The sequence below is a fragment of the Plectropomus leopardus genome, chromosome 8 (assembly GCF_026936395.1).
Source record: "Plectropomus leopardus strain MGB_pleo_1.0 chromosome 8, ASM2693639v1, whole genome shotgun sequence".
NCBI classification, from domain to species: Eukaryota; Metazoa; Chordata; class Actinopteri; order Perciformes; family Serranidae; genus Plectropomus; species Plectropomus leopardus.
Genome location: NC_142183.1, coordinates 20,990,840 through 21,012,182, shown reverse-complemented (window position 1 = coordinate 21,012,182; position 21,343 = coordinate 20,990,840). Strand labels below are relative to the sequence as shown.

General features: G+C 41.3%; 1 protein-coding gene across 2 annotated transcripts in view; it reads right to left on the bottom strand.

The window, feature by feature from the left end:
* Positions 1 to 514: 514 nt before the first annotated feature.
* Positions 515 to 21,343, bottom strand: part of spock1 (SPARC (osteonectin), cwcv and kazal like domains proteoglycan 1) — a 133,651-nt gene continuing 112,822 nt past the window's right edge. For both annotated transcript variants that reach the window (XM_088081135.1, XM_042493318.2), the window contains exons 8-12: positions 7,847 to 7,966; positions 7,213 to 7,434; positions 6,159 to 6,221; positions 4,852 to 4,989; positions 515 to 1,928 (exon numbers count right to left, since the gene is read on the bottom strand). In XM_088081135.1, the coding sequence (XP_087937261.1) occupies positions 1,732 to 1,928; positions 4,852 to 4,989; positions 6,159 to 6,221; positions 7,213 to 7,434; positions 7,847 to 7,966 (740 nt within the window). In that variant the 3' untranslated portion in view covers positions 515 to 1,731. The remainder of the gene's footprint in view (positions 1,929 to 4,851; positions 4,990 to 6,158; positions 6,222 to 7,212; positions 7,435 to 7,846; positions 7,967 to 21,343) is intronic.

Here is a 21,343-nt window from a genome sequence, read left to right as displayed (position 1 = left end):
ACTGCTGAATAGGCTGTTTCAAGCTAGAAGATTTGGTCGTCCTTTTAGCCTCCGATTGTTGGTACAATGTGTTTTCAAAGTGCTGAGCGGGCTGTTTCAAGCCAGTGGGGTCAGCTGTCCCATTAACCAGTGATATTACAAAAACACTCATTAAGCTTTTATGTTCTTTTGGGCACTGCTGGCTATGTGATTCTCCTCTCTCAAAGGCAAGTGATAAGAGTATTTTCTGCTGCTACCATTTATGTCTGCTTCTAAGAGGAGAGGCTGCTTTCTCAAGGTTGGGAAAGGTCAGGATTGATGGAGGGCTTTGATTGTTCTACTGCAGAGAAACCTGAGCTTCGGAGAAAATAAAAACCAAAAAGCATGAGAAACTCATATAAATGTGTTTGTGGTTTCACAGTGAGGAAAGAGATGTGTTTTTATTTCATCATGATTTGGTGAAATAAGATGAAATGTGAGGTGTGTGCGGAGAATGGTACATTCAGAGAACAACAGACACATGGACACAGACCTGTAAGGTTCAAAAGACACCCAAAGTGCCACTTTACTTAAATTTTCAAAGTTACAAATAAAAATTCACTTAGTTGACATGGTGAGGATTTTCAATTTTAAATCACGAACATATCCAGTGTTGGGAGGCAGAACAGAGCCTCTTCTCTGCTCGCCTGACTTCATGTGTCCTCCCAGCTCAGGAGCAGCTTCTTCCTCTAGTGTCTATGCACAGGCAAACAGCCTCAGAAGCCCTACTGACCAACTACTAAAAGAATAGCTGGCTGAAACGCCGCAGATTTGGACTGTAGGCCTTGCAGTTCGCTTTACTACACTGCTATCGCTCTGCAATGCAACTTCCTACCTCCTGAGATTGGGAGAAGAACCAAAAAGACACTAGACAGCATCAACATAGCAACAAAGTATTGTAGCAGCCAAATAGGCATCACTTTCTGTTTGAGATGCATAGAGCTAGACCTGGCCAGGTAAATCTCTCTTTTACAGAAACACGATGAGAAACATGCAACAACAACGACAATACATCATTAATCTCATTGCTTCCTGGGCTTTCTGGGACATTCAAGATCAACAATTAAATAATTTACAATCCTCCATGAAATAACAGAGAGAGAGAGAGGGAGCATCTCAGAGCCTGGGAACGTGTTGTGGGAACATCTTTGAACACTGGAAGGAGCCCGACGGTGGAACACAGAACATGAGAATGAAATCGCTGATAGAAGCACAGGGAGGGTTTAATCCACAATCTGCCCTTCCTGGAGGAAACATATTTACATCCAGTACATCAGCTAATGTATCTGGGCTCACAGACTGACCAGAGGCTCTGACACGGACATACAGAGATAGGCGAGAGAGACAGAATAGGAGGAAGATAGAGGGAGTTATAGAGAAGTGAGTTCATGTTAGAAGAGGTTAAAGATTAGCGGCAGAAAGTGGACAGCTTGAGCAGAATTCTGACAGGGTCTTGACAGTTGTTGTTGAAATCTAATAGTTTTTCCGTCTGAGGAAAGAGCGAAACACTTGAAAAGGAACAGGTCAGATGAGGTTCACTGAAGAGAGAGATGTGGATAAGGGACAGGGATCACAAGAGCAAGTTCAGGAGCCAAAAGATGGGACTGCTGCCAAAGTAACTGGAGGAGGAGACATTGGAATGGCTTCAGATCTGTGCTGAGTTAACGGAGTTTCCTGGTCGGCTGATGGCAGAAAAAAAAAAATGGAGCGGAGCTACCAAACGTAACCGATCTCGTCATCCTTATCATCTTCCTCGTCCTCGTCGTCCTCAATGGCTCCTCGGGGGTGAATCCGGCCCCGTCTCTTCTTCTGCCGGCTCCGCCCGCTCTGTGATGGCTCCTCCTCCTGGTCGTCGAGGAGAATGACTGCACCACCACTGCCAAAATCCCCCGATGTCTCCTGGTCCTCATCTGTGAGGAGGTGCAAAACACAAATGTGCGTGTTAGAAACACGGAAAGATCCATGTGTAACAGCGTGGGTTTAGTTGCTCATGGTCAACCTGCAGTGTTGTAGTACTCAAGATCAGCCTTGGTTTCGAGACCGGTCTTGTGAACACTTTTTGGTTTTGTCTCAGACTCAACAGTATTTTCAATCAGTCTTGTCTCAATCTCAGACAAAGAATTTTATTTCAAGACCAGATAGACTCACGACTGCAGTGACATAACTACATTTCCTATGTGAAAAAGGAGGGAGATTAGATGGTTAACTTGATTTCAGATCTAGAGTGTTTGCTTATCCAGAGTGATGCATTTGTTTGCTCATAGAAAACAAAGGCACTGCTCTTGGTTTTGTCTCAGTCTTGATACACTCAGGTCTTGGTCATTACTTGGTCTTGGTTTAGGTGCCTCAACACTGCCCTCTTTGTAGGCAAATGCTATAGTGTTAGCAGTTCACGAGAAACATGCTCAAGGTTGTTATCTCAGTACTCTGCACAAACTAAATAAATTTATATTAATAGCTCCTGTTTGGCAAAAATTTGTGTTCTGATAAAGAATCCTACAGACTTTGACAATGCCCTGACTTTTTGTCTAGCACTGCCAAGAGACAGACAGTTGTGGCTTTCAATGAAATGTCACAAGAACAGTTGGATGGATTACCATGAAATTTGGCATGTGGGAACTTAACTTTTCATTAGGAAAAAAAGAAAATAAGTTAGAAAACGTAGTGATACTCCCTTCTGTCTCAGCTGTGCATTGTGTTTAGTCCTAATAAACAAGTTAGCATGCCAACATATATATGCTTTTAGCATGGATGTATAAAGACAACAGGATACAGCATTCAAGGCTGGGCCTTATTTATTCCTATGACAGTTTTTCAATGGTGCAAATAATGTTCGACTTTCCAGGTATAAAATTTTTATGATCTTCTAGCCCACAGAGCAGGCGCACTAAAGACTTTTGAAAAAGCTTATGGATTAACCGTCTGCTGACTTGAATGGGGATGAAATGTTTTCATCATATGGCTCTTCAAGATTTTCGTAATGTTATTGTGCTGAATGGATGAAATGCAGATAGTAAAACAAGTCTTTTTACAGGGGTTGTGGCAGCCAAAGAATGTGTCCACTGATTAACAGATGTCCCTTTCCCAATGTAAGTCCAAAGTAAAATGTATTTTGGGGCCCACTGGCATCAGGTAACCTACCTAGATGTTTTGATCCCACTGTTTGGCCACTACAAAAATTGGCTTCAAAGCTCATTGCACTTCCTGGGGACCTATTTTTTCATTGCGAGTCAACTACAGCTTGTATTTTCATATAGCCATGACTGGACAGTATATTCTGTTCTCCTATGTAGACAGTAAGTCAGCACAGGAGAGGAGAAAAGGAAGTAGACACAAGCCCTCCATCCATCATTCCTTCACTTCACACAACACAATGCACAGTCAAGGGGATGCCTAACTAACCAGCCTCAGTGGTGTCTGGCTAAGCTTGGTTTGATAAAGTTACCAAGTAAACAATTTGTTGTTAAAATGTTTTTTGGCACTAATGTTGAACTCTCTGTAGCTACAGTGCGAAACAGGAGTCATTATCTCAGCTGCTGCCTCCAGCATTTTGTGAAATTGGGACCTTAAAATCCTTCTGAGTTCAGTTCAAAACAGCCTATTTACACCTGGGTACAAGTGTACTCTGACTGAGTGGCACTCACAGTGTTAAAATCAGTTGGTTGTCCTTGTGTTTAGGCTATTGAGCAGAGAGCTGCTGCATTGCTACCTGTTTGTTTTATGCAAGGCCGAATGGGAGAACTCCAGTCTGCTCCAGCCTGAGGCCACTCAGCCAGAGTTAGATGAGCTTGTTAGACCGGAGACAAAGGACTGCTGCTGTCAGTGTGTGTGTGTGTGTGTGTGTGTGTGTGTGTGTGTGTGTGTGTGTGTGTGTGTGTGTGTGTGTGTGTGTGTGTGTGTGTGCGCACGCGCGTGTGTGTGTGTGTGTGTGCACGCGTGTGCGGGCACCAGAGAGACACCTCATCAATATTGGAAGCTGCAATTACTGGCTTTGGACTAGACTGGCATTCGAGTGAGCTGTAATCTGTGACTGTGAGTTGGCTGTTTGATTGGTAATCAGTATATCTGCCTGGATTCTTTCTTCCTAATTATTATTCTTTTTTCCACAAAGAAATCCCTCAACCATTGATTTGCAGCAAAGTGCTTCTATTGGCTTTTTGACCATTCCTTTTGAATTTCCAACACTGGCTTATTAGCTATGACTTTGACATATATAAGCACTTAATTATGCACATTATTTGTCTAAACACATCTTCTTGGATGCCGACATCAGCCTGCAGTTTAAACGTTTATTCTCCTCTAAAAGGTGCAACTCAGTCACTGCTACAAATTCATGTATTATAACAAATCTTTTGACACTGCTCTCTGCTGACAACTGTGACGGATCTTCCTACTTGACTTGCAAGATGCTGGTGTTTTATCAAAGCTACACAAGCAGAATATCAGAAGCAGATAGAATCAGACATTTGACTGATAGTAAACCAGCCAGACTGGCTCCAGAGGCATGCCTAATGTTATCTATTTCCTAAATGATCACTGATGCGTAGATACTGGTAGAGATAAAGAGAGACCGGGAGAGATACTGAGCAAAAAAATAGAACAAAGTTGGAATTGTGGAGCTGTTCGTGTTTCAGTGGTAAGTTATGTTTTTAAAGAGAAGCTCTCATATTACAAAGGAAGATAAAAGACAAACGCACAGCAGTCCACCTGCATCAGAGCATTACCTCTGAAAGGCAGCCAGACAGTTGGGAGCGAATTAGGGCAACACAACACAACCAAAGTCCTTTTTTAGCAATGAGTGAACATGTTAGTGTGTGCATGTTGTTGTCTTACCGCAATTGGGGTTGCCTTGTTTTCTGGAGCCAGCAATCTCGTTGCCATATTTGTCCACACACCAACACTGGCCGGTGCTGCCGTGACACTGGGTTGGTTTGAAGTAGCCTTCGTCAGTACAACGGGGAATATAAGACCCTAAAGATGGAAAGGAAAAAAAGGATGGGGGAAAGGTTGGAGAAAGAAGGTAAACAGTGATATGAAAAAAGGGGAGAGGGTGGAAAACACCTAACTGACAGCAATAGAGGCGTAAATCTGATCCCACCTCAGCAGAGGTTGCATGTCTTGTAGTTGTGACCAAAGTTCTTGTGTATTCACAGAGGGAGATCAACAATCAATTACTGCTGTGAAGGTTGCAGGACAACAGGCATACATCCTCTTTAAAGGGAGGCAATCACTCTCAATAACACGCACACGCACACACAAACACACACGCACGCACACGCACGCACGCACGCACACATACACACACACACACACACACACACACGCACACACAAACACACACGCACGCACACGCACGCACGCACGCACACATACACACACACACCTCTAGTTCCATTACCTTCATTTGACCCAGTCATTTTTCAAGCTGTTTTGTTGTGATCTGAAACACTGAGCGATCTGCCCGGAGGGGACAGATGACATGTGTACAAAATGTCAGGATGAGCTTCATAGAGAGTGTGTGTATGTGTGTGTCTGTACACTTGGAGTGTTTAATGCAACCGATTTATGTTCTCTGCTGGAAACTATTGTAAAAAGAGCTACAATTTTTCATGTAAGTGTGTGTTTGTTCCATAGATGCATTAAGATAACTGGATACATTGGAGACACTGTGCCATTCATTCTTATGAAAATTGCCTAACGATACAAGAATGTATAAAGTTTGACTTCACCGGTGTAAAATAACTCAAATCTTTTGCATCATTTGGCCCATAGAGGAAGCGCATCAGAGACTTTCACTGGCCAAGTAGCCAACTGTAGGTTTAGCTCTCTGCTAACTTAAATGGAGATAAAATTATTTAATTATGCGGTTCAAAATGTTATCAGAAAGAATTGATCAAATTCCGATCTACTCATTTACACATCTGTTTCCCAATATCAGTGTGCAGAAAAAAGTCCTTGTGGGCCCAATGGCATCACGTTACATGCCCTGAAGTTGTAATTACACGATTTGGCCACTATGACAAATTGGCTTCAAAGACTGCCGTATTTCCTCAGGGCTTGGTTTGTTCGTATATATGTAGCCATCTTAGTTTCCTCAGAGAAGAGTCTGTGACTGACAGCTATCGATCATCCAGACTAACCTATGAGGGTCTTCCTTCGACTCTGATTCTGGATCCTGCTCTTCTCAGCTTGGCAGGGCAGTCCTGCAACCAAGCAACAAACAAAACAGTTTCATTAATACAGTTTGTTTTTCTACCAGCATAATTTGACTAAACAGCTCTTTCTCTGTCTCTACTCTTAACATCTCATTGATTTCTTATTTTGGTCACCCTTTCATTCCTCAATGCATCTACCTAAATTGCCTCGGTTCTCACATCGACTACTGATTTTCAGTGTCTGCCTGACTTAATTCTGTATCCTTCTCTATCCATTATGCTCTCGAAGGACCACGTTTTTAGTACAAATAGCACATTTTACAGACAATTGGTACTTGTAATTGTAATAATTATTTTGTTGGTTTTAGTGTTACATTTTTATTAAATTCCCATCAACTTTATTTCTTGTGTGAATTAGTCCTACGTTGTTTAACTATTCACATCTCATTGTTTCATTATGACTTTTTCAGTCATAATGAATTGCACTAGCAAACATTAAAGGTGCTAATCATCTTGAAAAATGTTTGATTGGTAAGCTATATCAAGAAAATAATTGGGGACATGATGGGTATACTAATTAAATAGAGGTGAAACTGAAAATCAATGTATCCAACATATCAAAGTTATTCTTCACTGAACAGAAAAATGGGATGTTGGGAATTATGCTAGCTCAGTGTTATACCAGTAAGTCATCTGCAAAACATGTTGAACCATCCCAACAAAAAGACACTAGACTAAAACCTTTCGTTGCTTGTCCTCCTGTTACATATTGTGTTGTAGAAAAAAACACTCCTGAGGCATGATTTGCTGCTTTTGAGGTGGTTTTGATTCATTTTAGTACCAAATAATTACCCCCTTAGTGTGACCTTTGGTTTTATGTTTTAAATTACGTTATTATTATGTGATAATTGGTATGCTGTACACCACATTTAGTACCACTTGTATTTTTAAACTATATTTCCTCGCTGCTTTTGTCCTTCTTATTTAAACATTTAATTACCACAATCAGTTCTTTATTCCACCCTCTCTCCCTCCTCACCCTCAGGTTTCTGAAAGCAGTAGCACCACTCATTGTTCGACAGCTTGCCGTCCTTGAAGGAGTCACACGAGTTGAAGAGCGGCTTCATGCACAGCTCATACTTGTCCAGGTAGATGGCACTCAGCTCTGATTGGTCCAGCAGGAGGTCAAAGTTCATGTCAAGCTTGTTGAACATCCAGCCCAGTGAGTCCTTACAGATGGGCAAGATGCTGGTGTCAAAGTCTGGAGGAGAAAATAGACAGAGAGGGGAAAAAAAGGTAATGGAATTGTTGAAGTTGAACATTTTTGAAACAGCAGAACATGTCCAGGTCACTTAGATTTTCATCTTTTTCAAGTATCACACTGAGATCTGAGTGTGTGTGTGTGTGTGTGTGCAGTGGCAGAGCTGACATGTGCTCAGACATGTTGACATTACAGAGAACAGAGCGGGGTCGCTGTCAACATCGCCGCCGGCCCTCATGAGGACTGAAAAGCATGGCTGTTGTGAAAAGGGCCGCGCACGCGCACACATGCACACACACACACACACACACACACACACACACACACACACACACACACACACACACACACACACACACACACACACACACACACACACACACAGGGACATATTGTAGGGGGATGTACTCACGTCCAGTGGCGGAGTCAAAGCTGTCAGAGGATTTGAGGTCTCTGTTGGCGTCGAGGTGGAGAACTCCGAACCAGTCCTTTAGTCTTGCAGCCAGACTGTGGAGCTCTGTGTCAGTGCAAGCTACACACACACACACACACACACACACACACACACACAAACACAAAATAATGAGGAGAAGGGAAACTGTCAATCTACTGCTGTCATCAGAGGAAAAAAAACAATTCTTTTCTTGCTCCTTATCAAATTTTCATTTCATTTCTGCTGTGTACTTTCCCTTTTTCCTCATCCAGCTCTTCTCCTTGAGTAAACACAATGGAGTGATAACACATACGGAACAGCTGCTATCTCCTGACAGTTACCATAGGAACCCAATCTAACATAAACACACAAATACAGTACACATACTGAGGAGTTTCCTTATCTGCTGTCATCTCTATCTGTTTACCAGTTAGTGTTCTTGTTCTGGTGATTGATTTTATCACTACATACTCTCAGTCACAGTGGACAAAGGTCTGTTAGAAATCCCTAAAGTCATCTTGCAGCGAGTGGCCACTTTATTGATGCATTTTATCCGCGCTGGAGATAAATCTGTTTGTGTTTTTATGCACGATCATAGTCTCGGGGCTGCATAACTTAAAAGAAAGCGGATCGCATACCGTCAAGCATGTTGATGCTTCTCTCTGTGCTACTACCTAAAAAAAACACAAAGTGAACTATATGATACCCCTAATTAAAAGTATAAACCAGCCTCTGTCGCTGCCTAACAATTCCCTCATCCCGTCAGCCCCGTGGGACTGACAGGGTCTGCCTGCAATCCAAACAGACCTCTGCCTCTGCCTGTCTCCTTCTGCCTCTCTGTCTGTCAATCTTCATCTTCCTTTCTCTTTCTCTCCTGCGAATATTTTTCCCCTTTCTGTTTCTTTTGAGTGCTTGATAAATGTGCCTGAAGGACAAAAGCCATTCTCCACCTCGTGCCAAGCCTTCCAATCCAAAAGCTCTCCTGCTTTGCTGATAGAAATTGCAGAGGGAGATTGTTAAGATTCCCGTGGCACTCTGATTTCAGAATTGAGGCAGTTTGCTATGAAACATGCAAAGGGTTTGAGTGTTAAAAGAGACACTTTTAAATACAAATCACAGTGCATTTATCTTGAGAATTACTTCTAATTCTTGGATGTAGTGTAAAAAATCACAAAAGGAGACAAAAAAACCCTCTGCAAGTACACTGGATTCTACAGACATAACAGAGAGAAAGACAATATCATCTAAAATCTCACTGTCTCATTCTCACTCCCAACTCATCAAAATCACTGCTTTGTCACTGAAGTTGGCATCGGACAAAGATGCAAAGAGACACCTTTCATGGAAATATGACACACACTGGGTGGTGGCAGTTTGTAATGTTGAAAGCAGCAACCTCAATACTAAGAGGTAGGATGTCCTTATTGGACGGGAGGGAGTGGAGGCTGATGGGTCAAATAAACCCTGGACTTTTACCTGGAAGTTTGCTGTTTGCTTTCCATGTAAATGTTGAGCGAAACTATGATGTTTTTCTCAAAATCCCTCCACGTGTTTGTTTCACAAGAAAATTTATTTCAAAAAGTTTATCTTGAAAAAGACTGTATGCATGTATTGAGCAGAAAGAGTACACATCCTATAAAAATGTAAGTGTACGCAATACATATAACAAGCGTAAATCGACAACATGTTCTCATCCCAAGTCATCACATACTGAGGCTTTGCAGTGGACTTCTGTGTCTACATATTTAGCTCTAGGTATCCTTCTGAGTCTACTATTTACGTTCTGGGATGCTGCTATCGTGATGCCAACACAGTTACATGGTGGGATGACGCTGCATGTGGTTATGTTTAGGCAACAACAGCACATGGCAACCAGCGCTGCAACATCAGCAAACACACATACTGGCATGGATGGTTAGGATATGGGGAAGGAGATTCATGGTAGGATGTAGAAAAAAAACATTACATTCAGATGGGTAATGAACACTGGACTCCTGCATAAAAGTCAAGGGTTTGTTGGACCCATCAAGCACCCCTCCAGCCCACTTCATAGGTGCCCTCTCTCTCTTAATATTACGTCATTACGGACAGTGTTGCAACCTGATGCCATCCTGCTGTTTCTTATGCATGTGACAGATTCTGTCTGGCTGCACTCTCAAATGATGTCACTTGTGCACGAATCATGCGGACATGGCAGGTGCCATCCAGCCATCTGCTGGCATATAATAACTTTGACTGGTTCTGTCCTGCCGCGTTCTCACCTGATGCCTTCCAGCAATGTTTCATGCAGACGCAAAAGGTGGCGTTTGGTGTTGTGATCTTATGCCAAAGGCATTGTCAAAACAACAGTATTTTATGAGTTCATAATGACAACGGGCTGAAAATGACATGTCATCCAGGAACACCGGCAACAGATGGAGGAAGGCGCTGATCGCATTGCATTTAGACTATGAAGGTCCACAGACAAAGTGGCAGTATTTGATGAGCTGGGATGAGAATGTCTTGTTCTCTTTCTCTCGCTCTCTTTCTCACACACACACACACACACACACACACGCACGCACGCACACACACACACACACACACACACACACCCCACACGCACACACACATTCTTGTGTTTTTATCTTTGTGTGGGCCCTCATTTACATAATGCATTTCCTAGCCTCCTTACCCTAACCTTAACCATCACAAATAAATGCCTAACCACAACCATTATCACAACTATCCTAACCTTTTTTTAATTAGGTGATGCAGGTACAAAACAAGTGAATAACATTACAGAGACAACATTATATATAGAAGAAAATACAGGTGTAAAAATAAAATAATTGACACAACAGACAAACAAAAAGGCTTATTGGCATATTGGTACAATGCATGTTGAGTGAGTTCAGTTTGTGTTTGTGTGTGTGTGTGTGTGTGTGTGTGTGCTTGTGTGCATGCACCTAATGCTAACCTGAACCCTGAAACCAAGTCTTAACCCTTGAACAGGCCTTTGAAGAAGACCTTTCGAAATTGTCCTCAGTTTGTTGTGTAAAACTGTGGAGTGTGTGTATGCACAAGTACACACACACACACACACACACACACACACACACACACACACACACACACACACACACACACACACACACTTAATCTAATAGAGAGAACAGAGCAGATTGTTCCCTGTGTGAAGACCTGGATCACACTTTGCTGTCAGTGGATTAAGACGTCTGAAGGTGCAAGTACGTCACACACATGAGCATGATGCTACACACACACACAAGCTCAACATTCTACATTCTACAGAGCCAATGGGAGTTTTTTAAGGCTGAGAGAGGTTTCTGTTTTTGTCACGTCACGCTCCTCATTCTCTTTCCAAAACCATGTCCTGCATCTTAACATGAATGCAAACATGTGCATACACACACTGAAGGACACACACATTTTCAAGTAATAGCTTTGAAATGTGCTATTATTGCAGGTGTTATAAAACAGAGGACACCCCCAGGTAACAGACTGGAGCTGAGGAGAGGACTGATAACATTTATCTGGCTGGATATCCATGTGACATTACCTCTGGAATCCCAAGGTGGTCTGTGTTTGTGTGTGTGTGATATAACCCTTCAGGACCAGACGGATAACATTTGAAAGTGCTCTTTATTTCCATGGATTGGAACGGAGAAAGAGAGAGCAAAATACCAACAGCCACAACATTATCCGTCTTCGCCTCCTAATTAAAATTCTTCCTCTGGCAGAAGCAGACTTTGCAGCATATTGCTCTTGCTTTATCCCCCTGTTCATTCATATGGCCGCTCTCATCCCCGCACTAAGTTTTCCCCGTATTGTGTTCCTCTGTTCTCACTCACTGCCATTTGAATCACTCTCTGTCTTTGTGCTGTCTCTGTTGCCTTTGAGGACTTCTTGCTCATTTCCCTGTATTGCCTATTCATTTCCAATCTCTCTGTCTCCTCTATCTCTGTCAATTTTCCGAGATTCAATAGAAGCCACTTATCACACCTGGCTGTACCTAACTCAGTTTCTCTTAGACTTAGAGGACCACTTTGATATGCCTGGCTCTTCTATTTCTTTCTCTCACACTCTCACTTAAATTGCTTTGAGTGCTTCATTTCCCATCTCTCCCCTCGCACATCCCCCTATAGAGTCCAAAGATTTAGTGTTTCTGTTTTTCTCTTTGATATCCGCTCCTTCAGTCCCTCTCCGCCTTCCTCCACTTTCTTTACTTTTGTCTCCACCGCTCTTTCCTTCTTTTCCTCTTGAGTCTCTTGGACTTTGCACCACGCCCCACAATGAGTCTCGATGGACCCCTCTTATCTCTCTCTCTCAGTGTGACCCAAATTGTTTCGGACGGGCCCGACATTGCTGCCTGCGTAGGGACTCCTTTTGTTGGGCAATGAGTTTGAAAGCTGCAGCTGAAAACATTCACACACTGAAGAACACAACACACAGAGATAAAATGGCCTGTAAACTATTTCTCTGTCTCTTTCCAAGCCACAACAGGGTCAGACACAACAAACATCAAAGCACGTCCACAGGCGGTTACAAAGATTACACTGTTACAGCAGAGCTGGATTTGATGTTGGACTCACAAGTGATGTTACTGCTGTCAGTAGAAACCCTGATCAAGTGTCTCAGAATCACTTTACAGAACAACACTTCAAAGATTGACTAGAAGAAAAAATGGGTCATGGCTGGAGCCAAGATTGTTTTTACTCCAAAGCCAGAAATTAGAGCCACATTTGCTCATGATTTTAATGCCGTTTGACTGATTTTCTACCTAAAGAAACAAAGGTATACTTCTCTCCCAAGTGATCCTTTGTATGTCACTTACTCACGTTACGCTGATGGACAGCTCTTGATTTACCAGTCCATCTATGTTCCAGCACTCAGGTATGGTCTCTTTGTAGTGACCGAAAGAATGAGATTGCGGATACAAGCGGCTGAAATGAGTTTTCTCCGTAGGGTGGCTGGGCTCAGCCTTAGAGATAGGGCGAGGAGCTCAGTCATCTGGAAGGAGCTTGGAGCAGAGCTGATGCTGCTTCATGTCAAGAGGGGCCAGCTGAGGTGATTTGGGCATCTGATCAGGATGCCTCCTGGGCGCCTCCTGCTAGAGGTGTTCCGGGCACGTCCAACTGGTAGGAGGCCCCGAGGCAGACCCAGAACACGTCTGAGGGATTACATATCTCGACTGGCCTGGGAACGCTTTGAGGTCCCCCAGGAGGAACTGGAGAGCGTTGCTGCGGAGAGGGACATCTGGAGTGCTTTGTTTAGCCTGCTGCTCCCGTGACCCGGCCTCAGATAAGCAGACGATAATGGATGGATGGATGGATGGACGGACGTCAAGCTGCATTCAGAGGAAAACTTTTTCTCGTATGCCTTTATGGTGAAGAAAGAATCCAAAAAGGCAACCATTCGTGTTGAACTGAATTTCATGGGGAGCAACACTTAGCGACAGCAAAACTATATCAGTTAGTCAGTTAACAAACTCTCACACAACTTGTGCAGTATAATCCAAGTCTCATTCATGCAGTCATATGCTCAAGACTTACAACCATCATGCATTTTCTGCAAAAACCTTACGATTTGAAAAATCTCTACATGAATATTGCAGGCACACTTCTTGTCTGTAGGTGAGACTGTTTTTGTGAAGGAGTTTTCATTGGTAAAAATTTTAGTGATGTGTTTGGTAAGTACTAAGCATATGACTTGATAAATGAGACATGTAATTTACTGCAGGAGTTATGTGAGAGTTTGTAAACATGTTTTTCTATAGTTTTGCTGTTAAACATGGTCCCCTATGACTTCACATTACAATTTTTCTCAGTTTTTGGAATTTTTGTTCACCATGGAGGCAGGCAAGTAAAACAAAATTCTTTTTACAAATACAGTGTGACACGGCGTGAGTGACTGATATCATCTGGAGGATGAAGTATTCTTTTAAAGCACAAGTCCTGGCATATTCATATGCATATTAAACTACTTGACAGTTAGCTTTATTTTCAATTTGAAAGTCATGTTATTTTGGTCATGTTGTCCATGTTGGTTCCAGACAGGTTGTACAGAGTAAAGGAAACAGATATAAAGTGTATGCCTGCAGTGTACAGGCATAAGACTATCCAAATCTGCTTTTCAAGTACTCTACACTACATCAGTGTTTCCCCGCCTGAGGGATGGTATTCTTGCAAAGAGTCATAAAATTAATCTTGAGTGTTGTGAGATGATGAGCATGAAAGCAGTAAAAGAAGAGTTGCTTTCATTGCTGTAATGCTGATAGTTTAAAATTTAATTCAAATAAAACAACCAAAAACCTGAGAAAATCCCTCTTTTTTAGACCTGCTACAACTAACAGTACATATTATGCAACATATGATATGGGGGGATTCATTAGATATTGCTTATTTTAAGGGCTAATATTGCGAAAAGCTTGGAAACAACGGCATTGAATGAACAATATGTGTGGCTGATTATGCAAAGCTTCTACCATTATTCACTTGACAAAACATGTTTCCATTATTAATTAACTTTTTGTACACATATCTCGCGTTATGCTCAATGAAGCAGATTTTAATTTTGTAAAATTTTTAATTAATTTGGCTATTGTTCAGTTCATAGCTATGATGCGATGCATTCTCAAAAAGCCCATTCTTTTTTTTTCATGCAATATTGCAAAACAGACTATTACCAAGCAGTGATATAACAAGGCTCTGGTGCAACCATTGAGTAAAATAAAGAGTAAACCTATTTTCTTCGCCATGGCAGCCACCTGTAACTATAACTCAGTCTTTTGTGTTACAGAAAAAGCTAAAGAAAAAAAAGTCAGACGAGGCAACAAGAGAGAGACAGATGATTAAAGAACTGGAGGATCTCTTAATTTAGAGTCTGTGATTTTTCTGTGTTTTAACAGCAACTATAACTGTTGAATTAACGCTTCACAAGATGGTGATTTAAAACTGGCAGTAGTGAAAACAGCCTTTGGCTGAGAAGTTGCCATTTTTAAGATCTCAAAAAAAAAAAAAAAAAATCCCTCCCCTTCAAATGTGAAAAGTGATGTATCCTTGAGCCAAACAGCTACTCTCTAATTGTGCCAGTGAAGATTTTCATATGTACAGAGAAAGATATATCGTGTTAAAGTAGCCAGATCTGATGGTATTGGCTCCACTTCCAACCATCATAGATTGGGAATTTTTACCAAAGATAAAGTGGTGGTAGACAGCCAGACACACTGGCTGCTTTCACTCAGGAGGAGAAGAAGAATCGATCAGAGCTGCAGGTCAAATATCAAACACTGAATCATGGCTGGGAATTACCTTCTTATCCATCTTCCTTCCTTCCTCCTTCACTCTCAACCAGCACTTCCTCCCTTCTACTTTCTTTCATGTCTGCAAACTCAGAACAGTAGAAACTGGCAGCCAAAGAAACCCACAAGCCATCAGTTTTGCACAGACTGACTGACGTACACATAAACTACCAGCTGAAGTAAAGCTAAACTGCAAGCCAGCACACAAGTTATAATGTCAAGTTTTCCTCTAACTTTTTGGCGAAAAAGAAACAAAATACAATACAATAAATTCTGTTGTATATGGTACGCTTCTACTAACAGACTTACAGAGACTAATCTGATAATTTCAGGCCACAGAGCTGTAATACAGGCTAGAGGAGGGCTTTTTTGTTGAGTTGATGAGAAAGGGTAATATGACATGGGCATGGGTGTATTACCAAACGGGCCTCTCAGGCCCAGCGGGCCAAGGGCTCTTAAGCCAGAGCCTTTGTGTAATGTTGTTGTTACCAACTGTGCATTTCTTGTCAAAGAGCTAAGTCATCTTGTCAGTAGCAGAGCCCAAAAAGTCCATAAAAACAAACAAGAAGAGAAAGCCTAAATATTCACTTTAGAAATGTTACAAGAAAGAAACTATCATGACACATTTTAAGAGAGTGTTACTGTCCCCATAGTTTAATCTTAAGAACCTCAGATTGGCTAAGTATCCTATATGCAATATCAGCCCTTCAACTCTGCGGGGAGAAACAACAGCATACCTGCGATAATACAGTCTGCTCATAAGATGTAGTGGGTTTAAGCCTGTCATAGGCTGTCTATTTCAAACAGAATTCACCTCCCCATCTTCCTCTCCCTGCGTATGACTGTTTTTAGAATCTCCTTTGCTATGTGTCTTACATAGCCAGACCTTTCTCCACATTCAATTTTAACGCTGTGCACAAAACAACAACCTCCGACTATGCAACCTTCAACTTCTTTAAGTTTTATGTCACATTTTCTCTTACAGGGATTTAGCCATTTTAACACCATGGCTTGGCCCCCCATGTGCAAATGTTCCACTAAAACAGACTCCCTCCTGACACTATTTTGCTAAGGGTGCATACCGCACTTATTCTAAACCAAAACTATTGTGACTGGTTTAAAGAAATGTAAACAAGTCATGCTTTTTTATTTTTTTATTTTCCCCTGTAGTGCAGCATTATGATGGGTTCAGCCAGAACTCTCTCCAGTGAGACAGGTCTGGCTATGCAAGACAAGGGATAATGATATTCTTGGAAGGTGTGAGTCATAACAAACATAATGTGTATATCATGTGAAATATATACAAAGTCTGTGTGTTCAGATTTGACTGGGTTTTGACTCTGAGATGAGTGTCGTCCTTGATGCAAATTGCAGCAATCGTTCTCTACGGGTTTTTCAGAGAGCCTCCATGAGCTGACCGCTGCTGCAGCTCCTATAGCTGACTTGTTGGTAGGCGAGTGGAACTGCAAGCCAAGCTAAATGAACTAACTTTCACTTATTTCTCTTTCACCTCATGCAGTATCTTTGCCTCATGTCTGTCCCTACACACCTCCCCTTCAACTTTGCAGTGCTTGCCTGGCAAGATGCGCCTCACAGATTAAAAACCTATGTTACAGGGCGAGGGAAAGCTGCTGTTGATTTGATTAATGATGAGCTATAAAGAGCTGAAGCTATGTATATTTGTATTACAACTAGAAGTTTTCTTGCTGAATCTTATGAAAATGTAACTTCTGTAATCTTTTTTTCATCATAGTGCTACTTAAAATCTATCTTATGTAATGAAAACACCCAGTTTAACGAGGCATAAAATCTCCAAACCAAAAATGCGACATATCAATTAATCATTTATTAATTGTCAAAACTGTTTGAGAGACAGAAATTCAATTTACAATCAGTGTCCATTTTGATGATTGGAGATCCTCTTTGTTTCCTATAAGTTTGGCACAAATATGCAGCAGTCTAGCTCCATCATCAGATGGTGTGGTTGTGTGAGGAGGTGATTGAGTGCAACATTGCCAAATTACATACAGTGGCAGTTCCTCCAGGCCGGTTTAGGTCGTGAGATAAATGAGTCCTCCAGACTACCTGATACATAACTCCAAACATCAGGAAAAGTGAGACTTTGTATCCCGACATGAGCCTCCTTTATCATTTATATATGATTAACTGAGTTTGTCATATAAAAGAGAAGAAATGGCTCTTAATCCAGACAGAGGAAAAGCATGCGGTGATCACCTTGAGACATCAGGAGCATGGTCTGATCAGATCAAGATGAAAGGCAGATGGCAAGGGAGAAAGGAACGATAGGAAGCGGCGGAGAAAGGTGACACTTTTTTAACAAGGTAACAGAGGGAGAAAGAAATGGACTGAGACAGTCGGATAGGAGATATGAGGAAGATAGAAGGTCAGATTCATTAAAAAGATACAAGGGTATGTTTGATTTTCTTTGCCTCAAGCTATCAGCTCTCCAGAACAATCTCTCTGGCAGTGAGTTAAGGTTAGCTCAGATAATGATCAGTAATACACTGTCTTCACGGACAGCGAGACAGGTAGAGATAGAGGTGAGACATCAGCAAAGAAGAGAGTCAGAAACAGAAGTTTTAAACTTAGAAGTGAAACTATTTTTGGAAGTGAGCTCATTTTACTAAATATTTGCTTCCTCAACAATTTATGAAGGTTAAGCTCAGTTAGTGTTGATTATGAAGTGGTTATGCCCAACCACAGACAATTTCCAAACAATAATTAAAAAAAGGAATTTGTTTTTGCTTCCAAAACATAGTTATGACTAATGTCATTAACTAGAGCTCTGTTCAGTTTAAGTGTCCAGTAAGCCATGAAGGTATGACAGTGAGTCAACACACACAATACCAGGAGCCTAAAACTTAAACAGCTGATGCTTACCATACACTGAAGACTTTGGGAACACTATTAAAATCAATCACGTTCTTGCGGCTCACCGAAAACCCAGTCATGTTTACTGTCTACCTGGTTTGCTGCTTCTTGTTTTGTGGTGGAGAGAACGCAGCTATTGGTTGTAAACAATATTCTCGTGCTTGAACTTTACTATTAGCATGAGCCAAAGACTTATAATAGACGAAGACTGACTCAAGACAGTTCCAACTGAGTTTTATGACCTCTGAGGTAAAACTCTCATGATATTATTTTGTATGTTATTCATCAATCATTCATGTATTTTTTTACACCAGTGTTTTTCCTATTGTCTCATGTCAAAATGTCTCCTTTGAAAAAAGCCTGTTACATGAGTCCACTCTTGTGGTGTCAGTCAAGATAGTCTTCAAAGTCTCAATAAGCCCTGTGCAGATGGCTAATGAGGCAACCTAAGCGGCAACAACTGTGCAAGTGAACAAGGGCTGTAAAGGAAAGTCTCCTGTCATTGTGACTTGGGCATTGTTCTGAAGAGGATAACTCCATTTCTATCTTTGCAGTCGCACCAGGTAAACAGCTTACATTAGCATCTTTTTTTTTTATTGGTGTATCACTTATTTAGTGTTTGAAGCACTTTACAAACAAGTGAAACCAGATGAAGATGGACAGTGCAAACTTCTTTTAAAGTAGTTGAGTTGGCTGCTTTGGTGTTAATATTTACTTACTTTTTTAGATCATAGTCTAGATAAAGAACAGGATGCAGCACTGTGACGTCACCCTTTTTTTTTTTCTTTTGGATTACCGCTTTGAAGTATGGCATTTTCGGCTGTCATCTTGGATTTTTGGAACAAGAAGGGACCATCTTTGGACAAGACAGTAAAGCTGTAGGGAAGCGAGGAGTGGATCTGACTGAGAACCTGAAGAGAGAAACTACACGCCCAACTTGTCAATGACAAGGTAACCACGCCCTAACGCACACCCTGCTTTATGGTCTGTTTTACTCTAAATGGGATCATATTTGCAGGCTGTATTAAGACCTGCAACTATTGATTTGGGCTGACCAAAATGCTTCAAAGCTTCAATGTTGCCATGGTAGTCAATGTCCAAATAAGTATTTAAATGCTCCATTTTCTGCAACATTATGCCAAAATCCCAACTAGCCCATAAATTATGAAATGCTAATCCAGCATAATTCATTATACACCAAATGAATTATTGGTTATTTGCAGATAAACATTTTTAAACTTAATGATTGGCCTAGTTTTGTGAATATGACAGTTTTGTATTGGCAGACTTGTACTAAAAAGATGTTGAAAATGTTAAGCATGTTAAGTAGTTTTAAAATACAAAGATGACCTCCAAAAAGTTGAGTGCCAGATATAACAAACTGGCATACTGCAAATCTACAGCCAGCGTGGAAAATTACCTGAAAAGTTATAGCTTTTTTAGTTATATGCTGTCTGTCTATAGCTTATGTTGCTGCCTGTTTTACCCAAGACACTCCTGAAAAAGAGATTTTTAATCTTAAAACATTTTCCTCAATTAATTAAGAAAAAAAAACACATCTTGCAAGGCATACTTTTTGTGACCTGCACAGTAACAGAGAGCCCCTCCCCTGGAAGCTATGATTTCTCAATGAAGCTTAGATGCCCCAACTGGTTTTTGGGAGAGCCCTAGGAATATGTTTACTGAGGTAATAAATCAAGTGAGAAGTAGGGTAATTTTCTTATAGACACAATCAGACTACTTTTTACAACCAGTGATGTCAGCCTTTGCTGGCCATTGGAGAGAATGCAGGTTTAAGACACTTCTGCATTGGCTTCATTTTTCAGACCTGGAGGCTATATCCATTTTCTTTATACCGTCTATAATTTAGATGGCTTTTAAGACATTTTACTGGCGACTTGTTGACACCTTTGTTGAAACCATTTTCCACACTCAGCTGGTCGTCATTATGGCCTAAATTATATGATGCGAATGTGCCATGGCTAAAAACATTGACTGTTGGTGGGAGAAAAGAGGCAAGCAGTTGTCTTCAGTGCCAAAGTTGTATGTTCAGCCATCCACCTGACATCCTCTCTGAGAGATTTTGCATCACCATAACAACGCCCTGGCCACACGAGGTAGCTTGTCAGAAAGCTGTAAACATGGTTTGTTTTGGGCGTTTGAACAAATGACCAATGCAGTTCTTTTTCCCTCAAGTCTCAAGAGGACATACTAAAAATGCTCCACAGACACTTCACACTAGTCAGCACTCCCTAAGCTATTGGCATGTGTTAGGAGAGGATAGGAAGTGTGGAGGCAGAAAAGAGGAGAGCACAATCTGTCCTCCTATGCGCTCTCTGTGGAGCTGCGAGACAGAATTGCCAGGAAAAATTTAATTTAGCGAGGGGATTTAGCCCATTCAGCCTCTAACAGTTCTCTCTGTTTTGTCAATGTCTTTGTTCAGCAGTGGCTGAGAGGAAATTATTGTTTAAAAAAATCTCTTTGACCACAAACAGTACGGACTGAGGCCTTTACACATGATCACCAGTCGAATTGCTTTGTGTCAGCTCGAGGCATTGTTTTATGTGAGAGAGTGATGATGTTTGGCGTCACAGCGGTGCTCCCTCAGGGGTGAATGACAGATCAAATTAAATCTCTGTGTCAATGTGTTAACCTTCACTGACAAACAGGCAAACAGCAGCAATTGATTTTTCTGAGCAAATCAGGTTTATGTGATCATTAAGAAGGATCTTAATTAGTCATTAAAATAAAGATTAGATCAAATTTAGCAATTAACATATAAAATTAACGTGTCATTATGGCCCAGTCTTTGACATTTTTTTCTAATTTCTCTCAGCTCCAGACAGTTTCTTCCTTGTGACGTCGCAGCATCTATTTGTGCCAATTTGACCCAATTTGAATAGCAACGATAAGGTTTAAAATAAACATGCATCTCTCATGGTTCTCTGTGTGATGAATGAAAGGGCAGAAAAATGTGACAAAGAACTAAAACCCAACACTGCAAAATGATGGATTGGAGGCATGAGACAGAAAATAAATGAACAACAGACAGAGGTGGAGACACGTTCCCTACACACTCACTAACACTGTGAAAAATAAAGGTTATTAGTGTGGTTGAGGCAAAGGTGCTCCAAAGATGGGTTATTTGAAGCCTTCCACTCTTACCCGTCAAATAAAAAACAATATTCACCCCGCACTCCAAATAAACAGCATTGCAGCACACACTTACTGTAGCATCTACAACTATCAATCAGAACGGAGGAAATGAGTGTGAGCGAGAG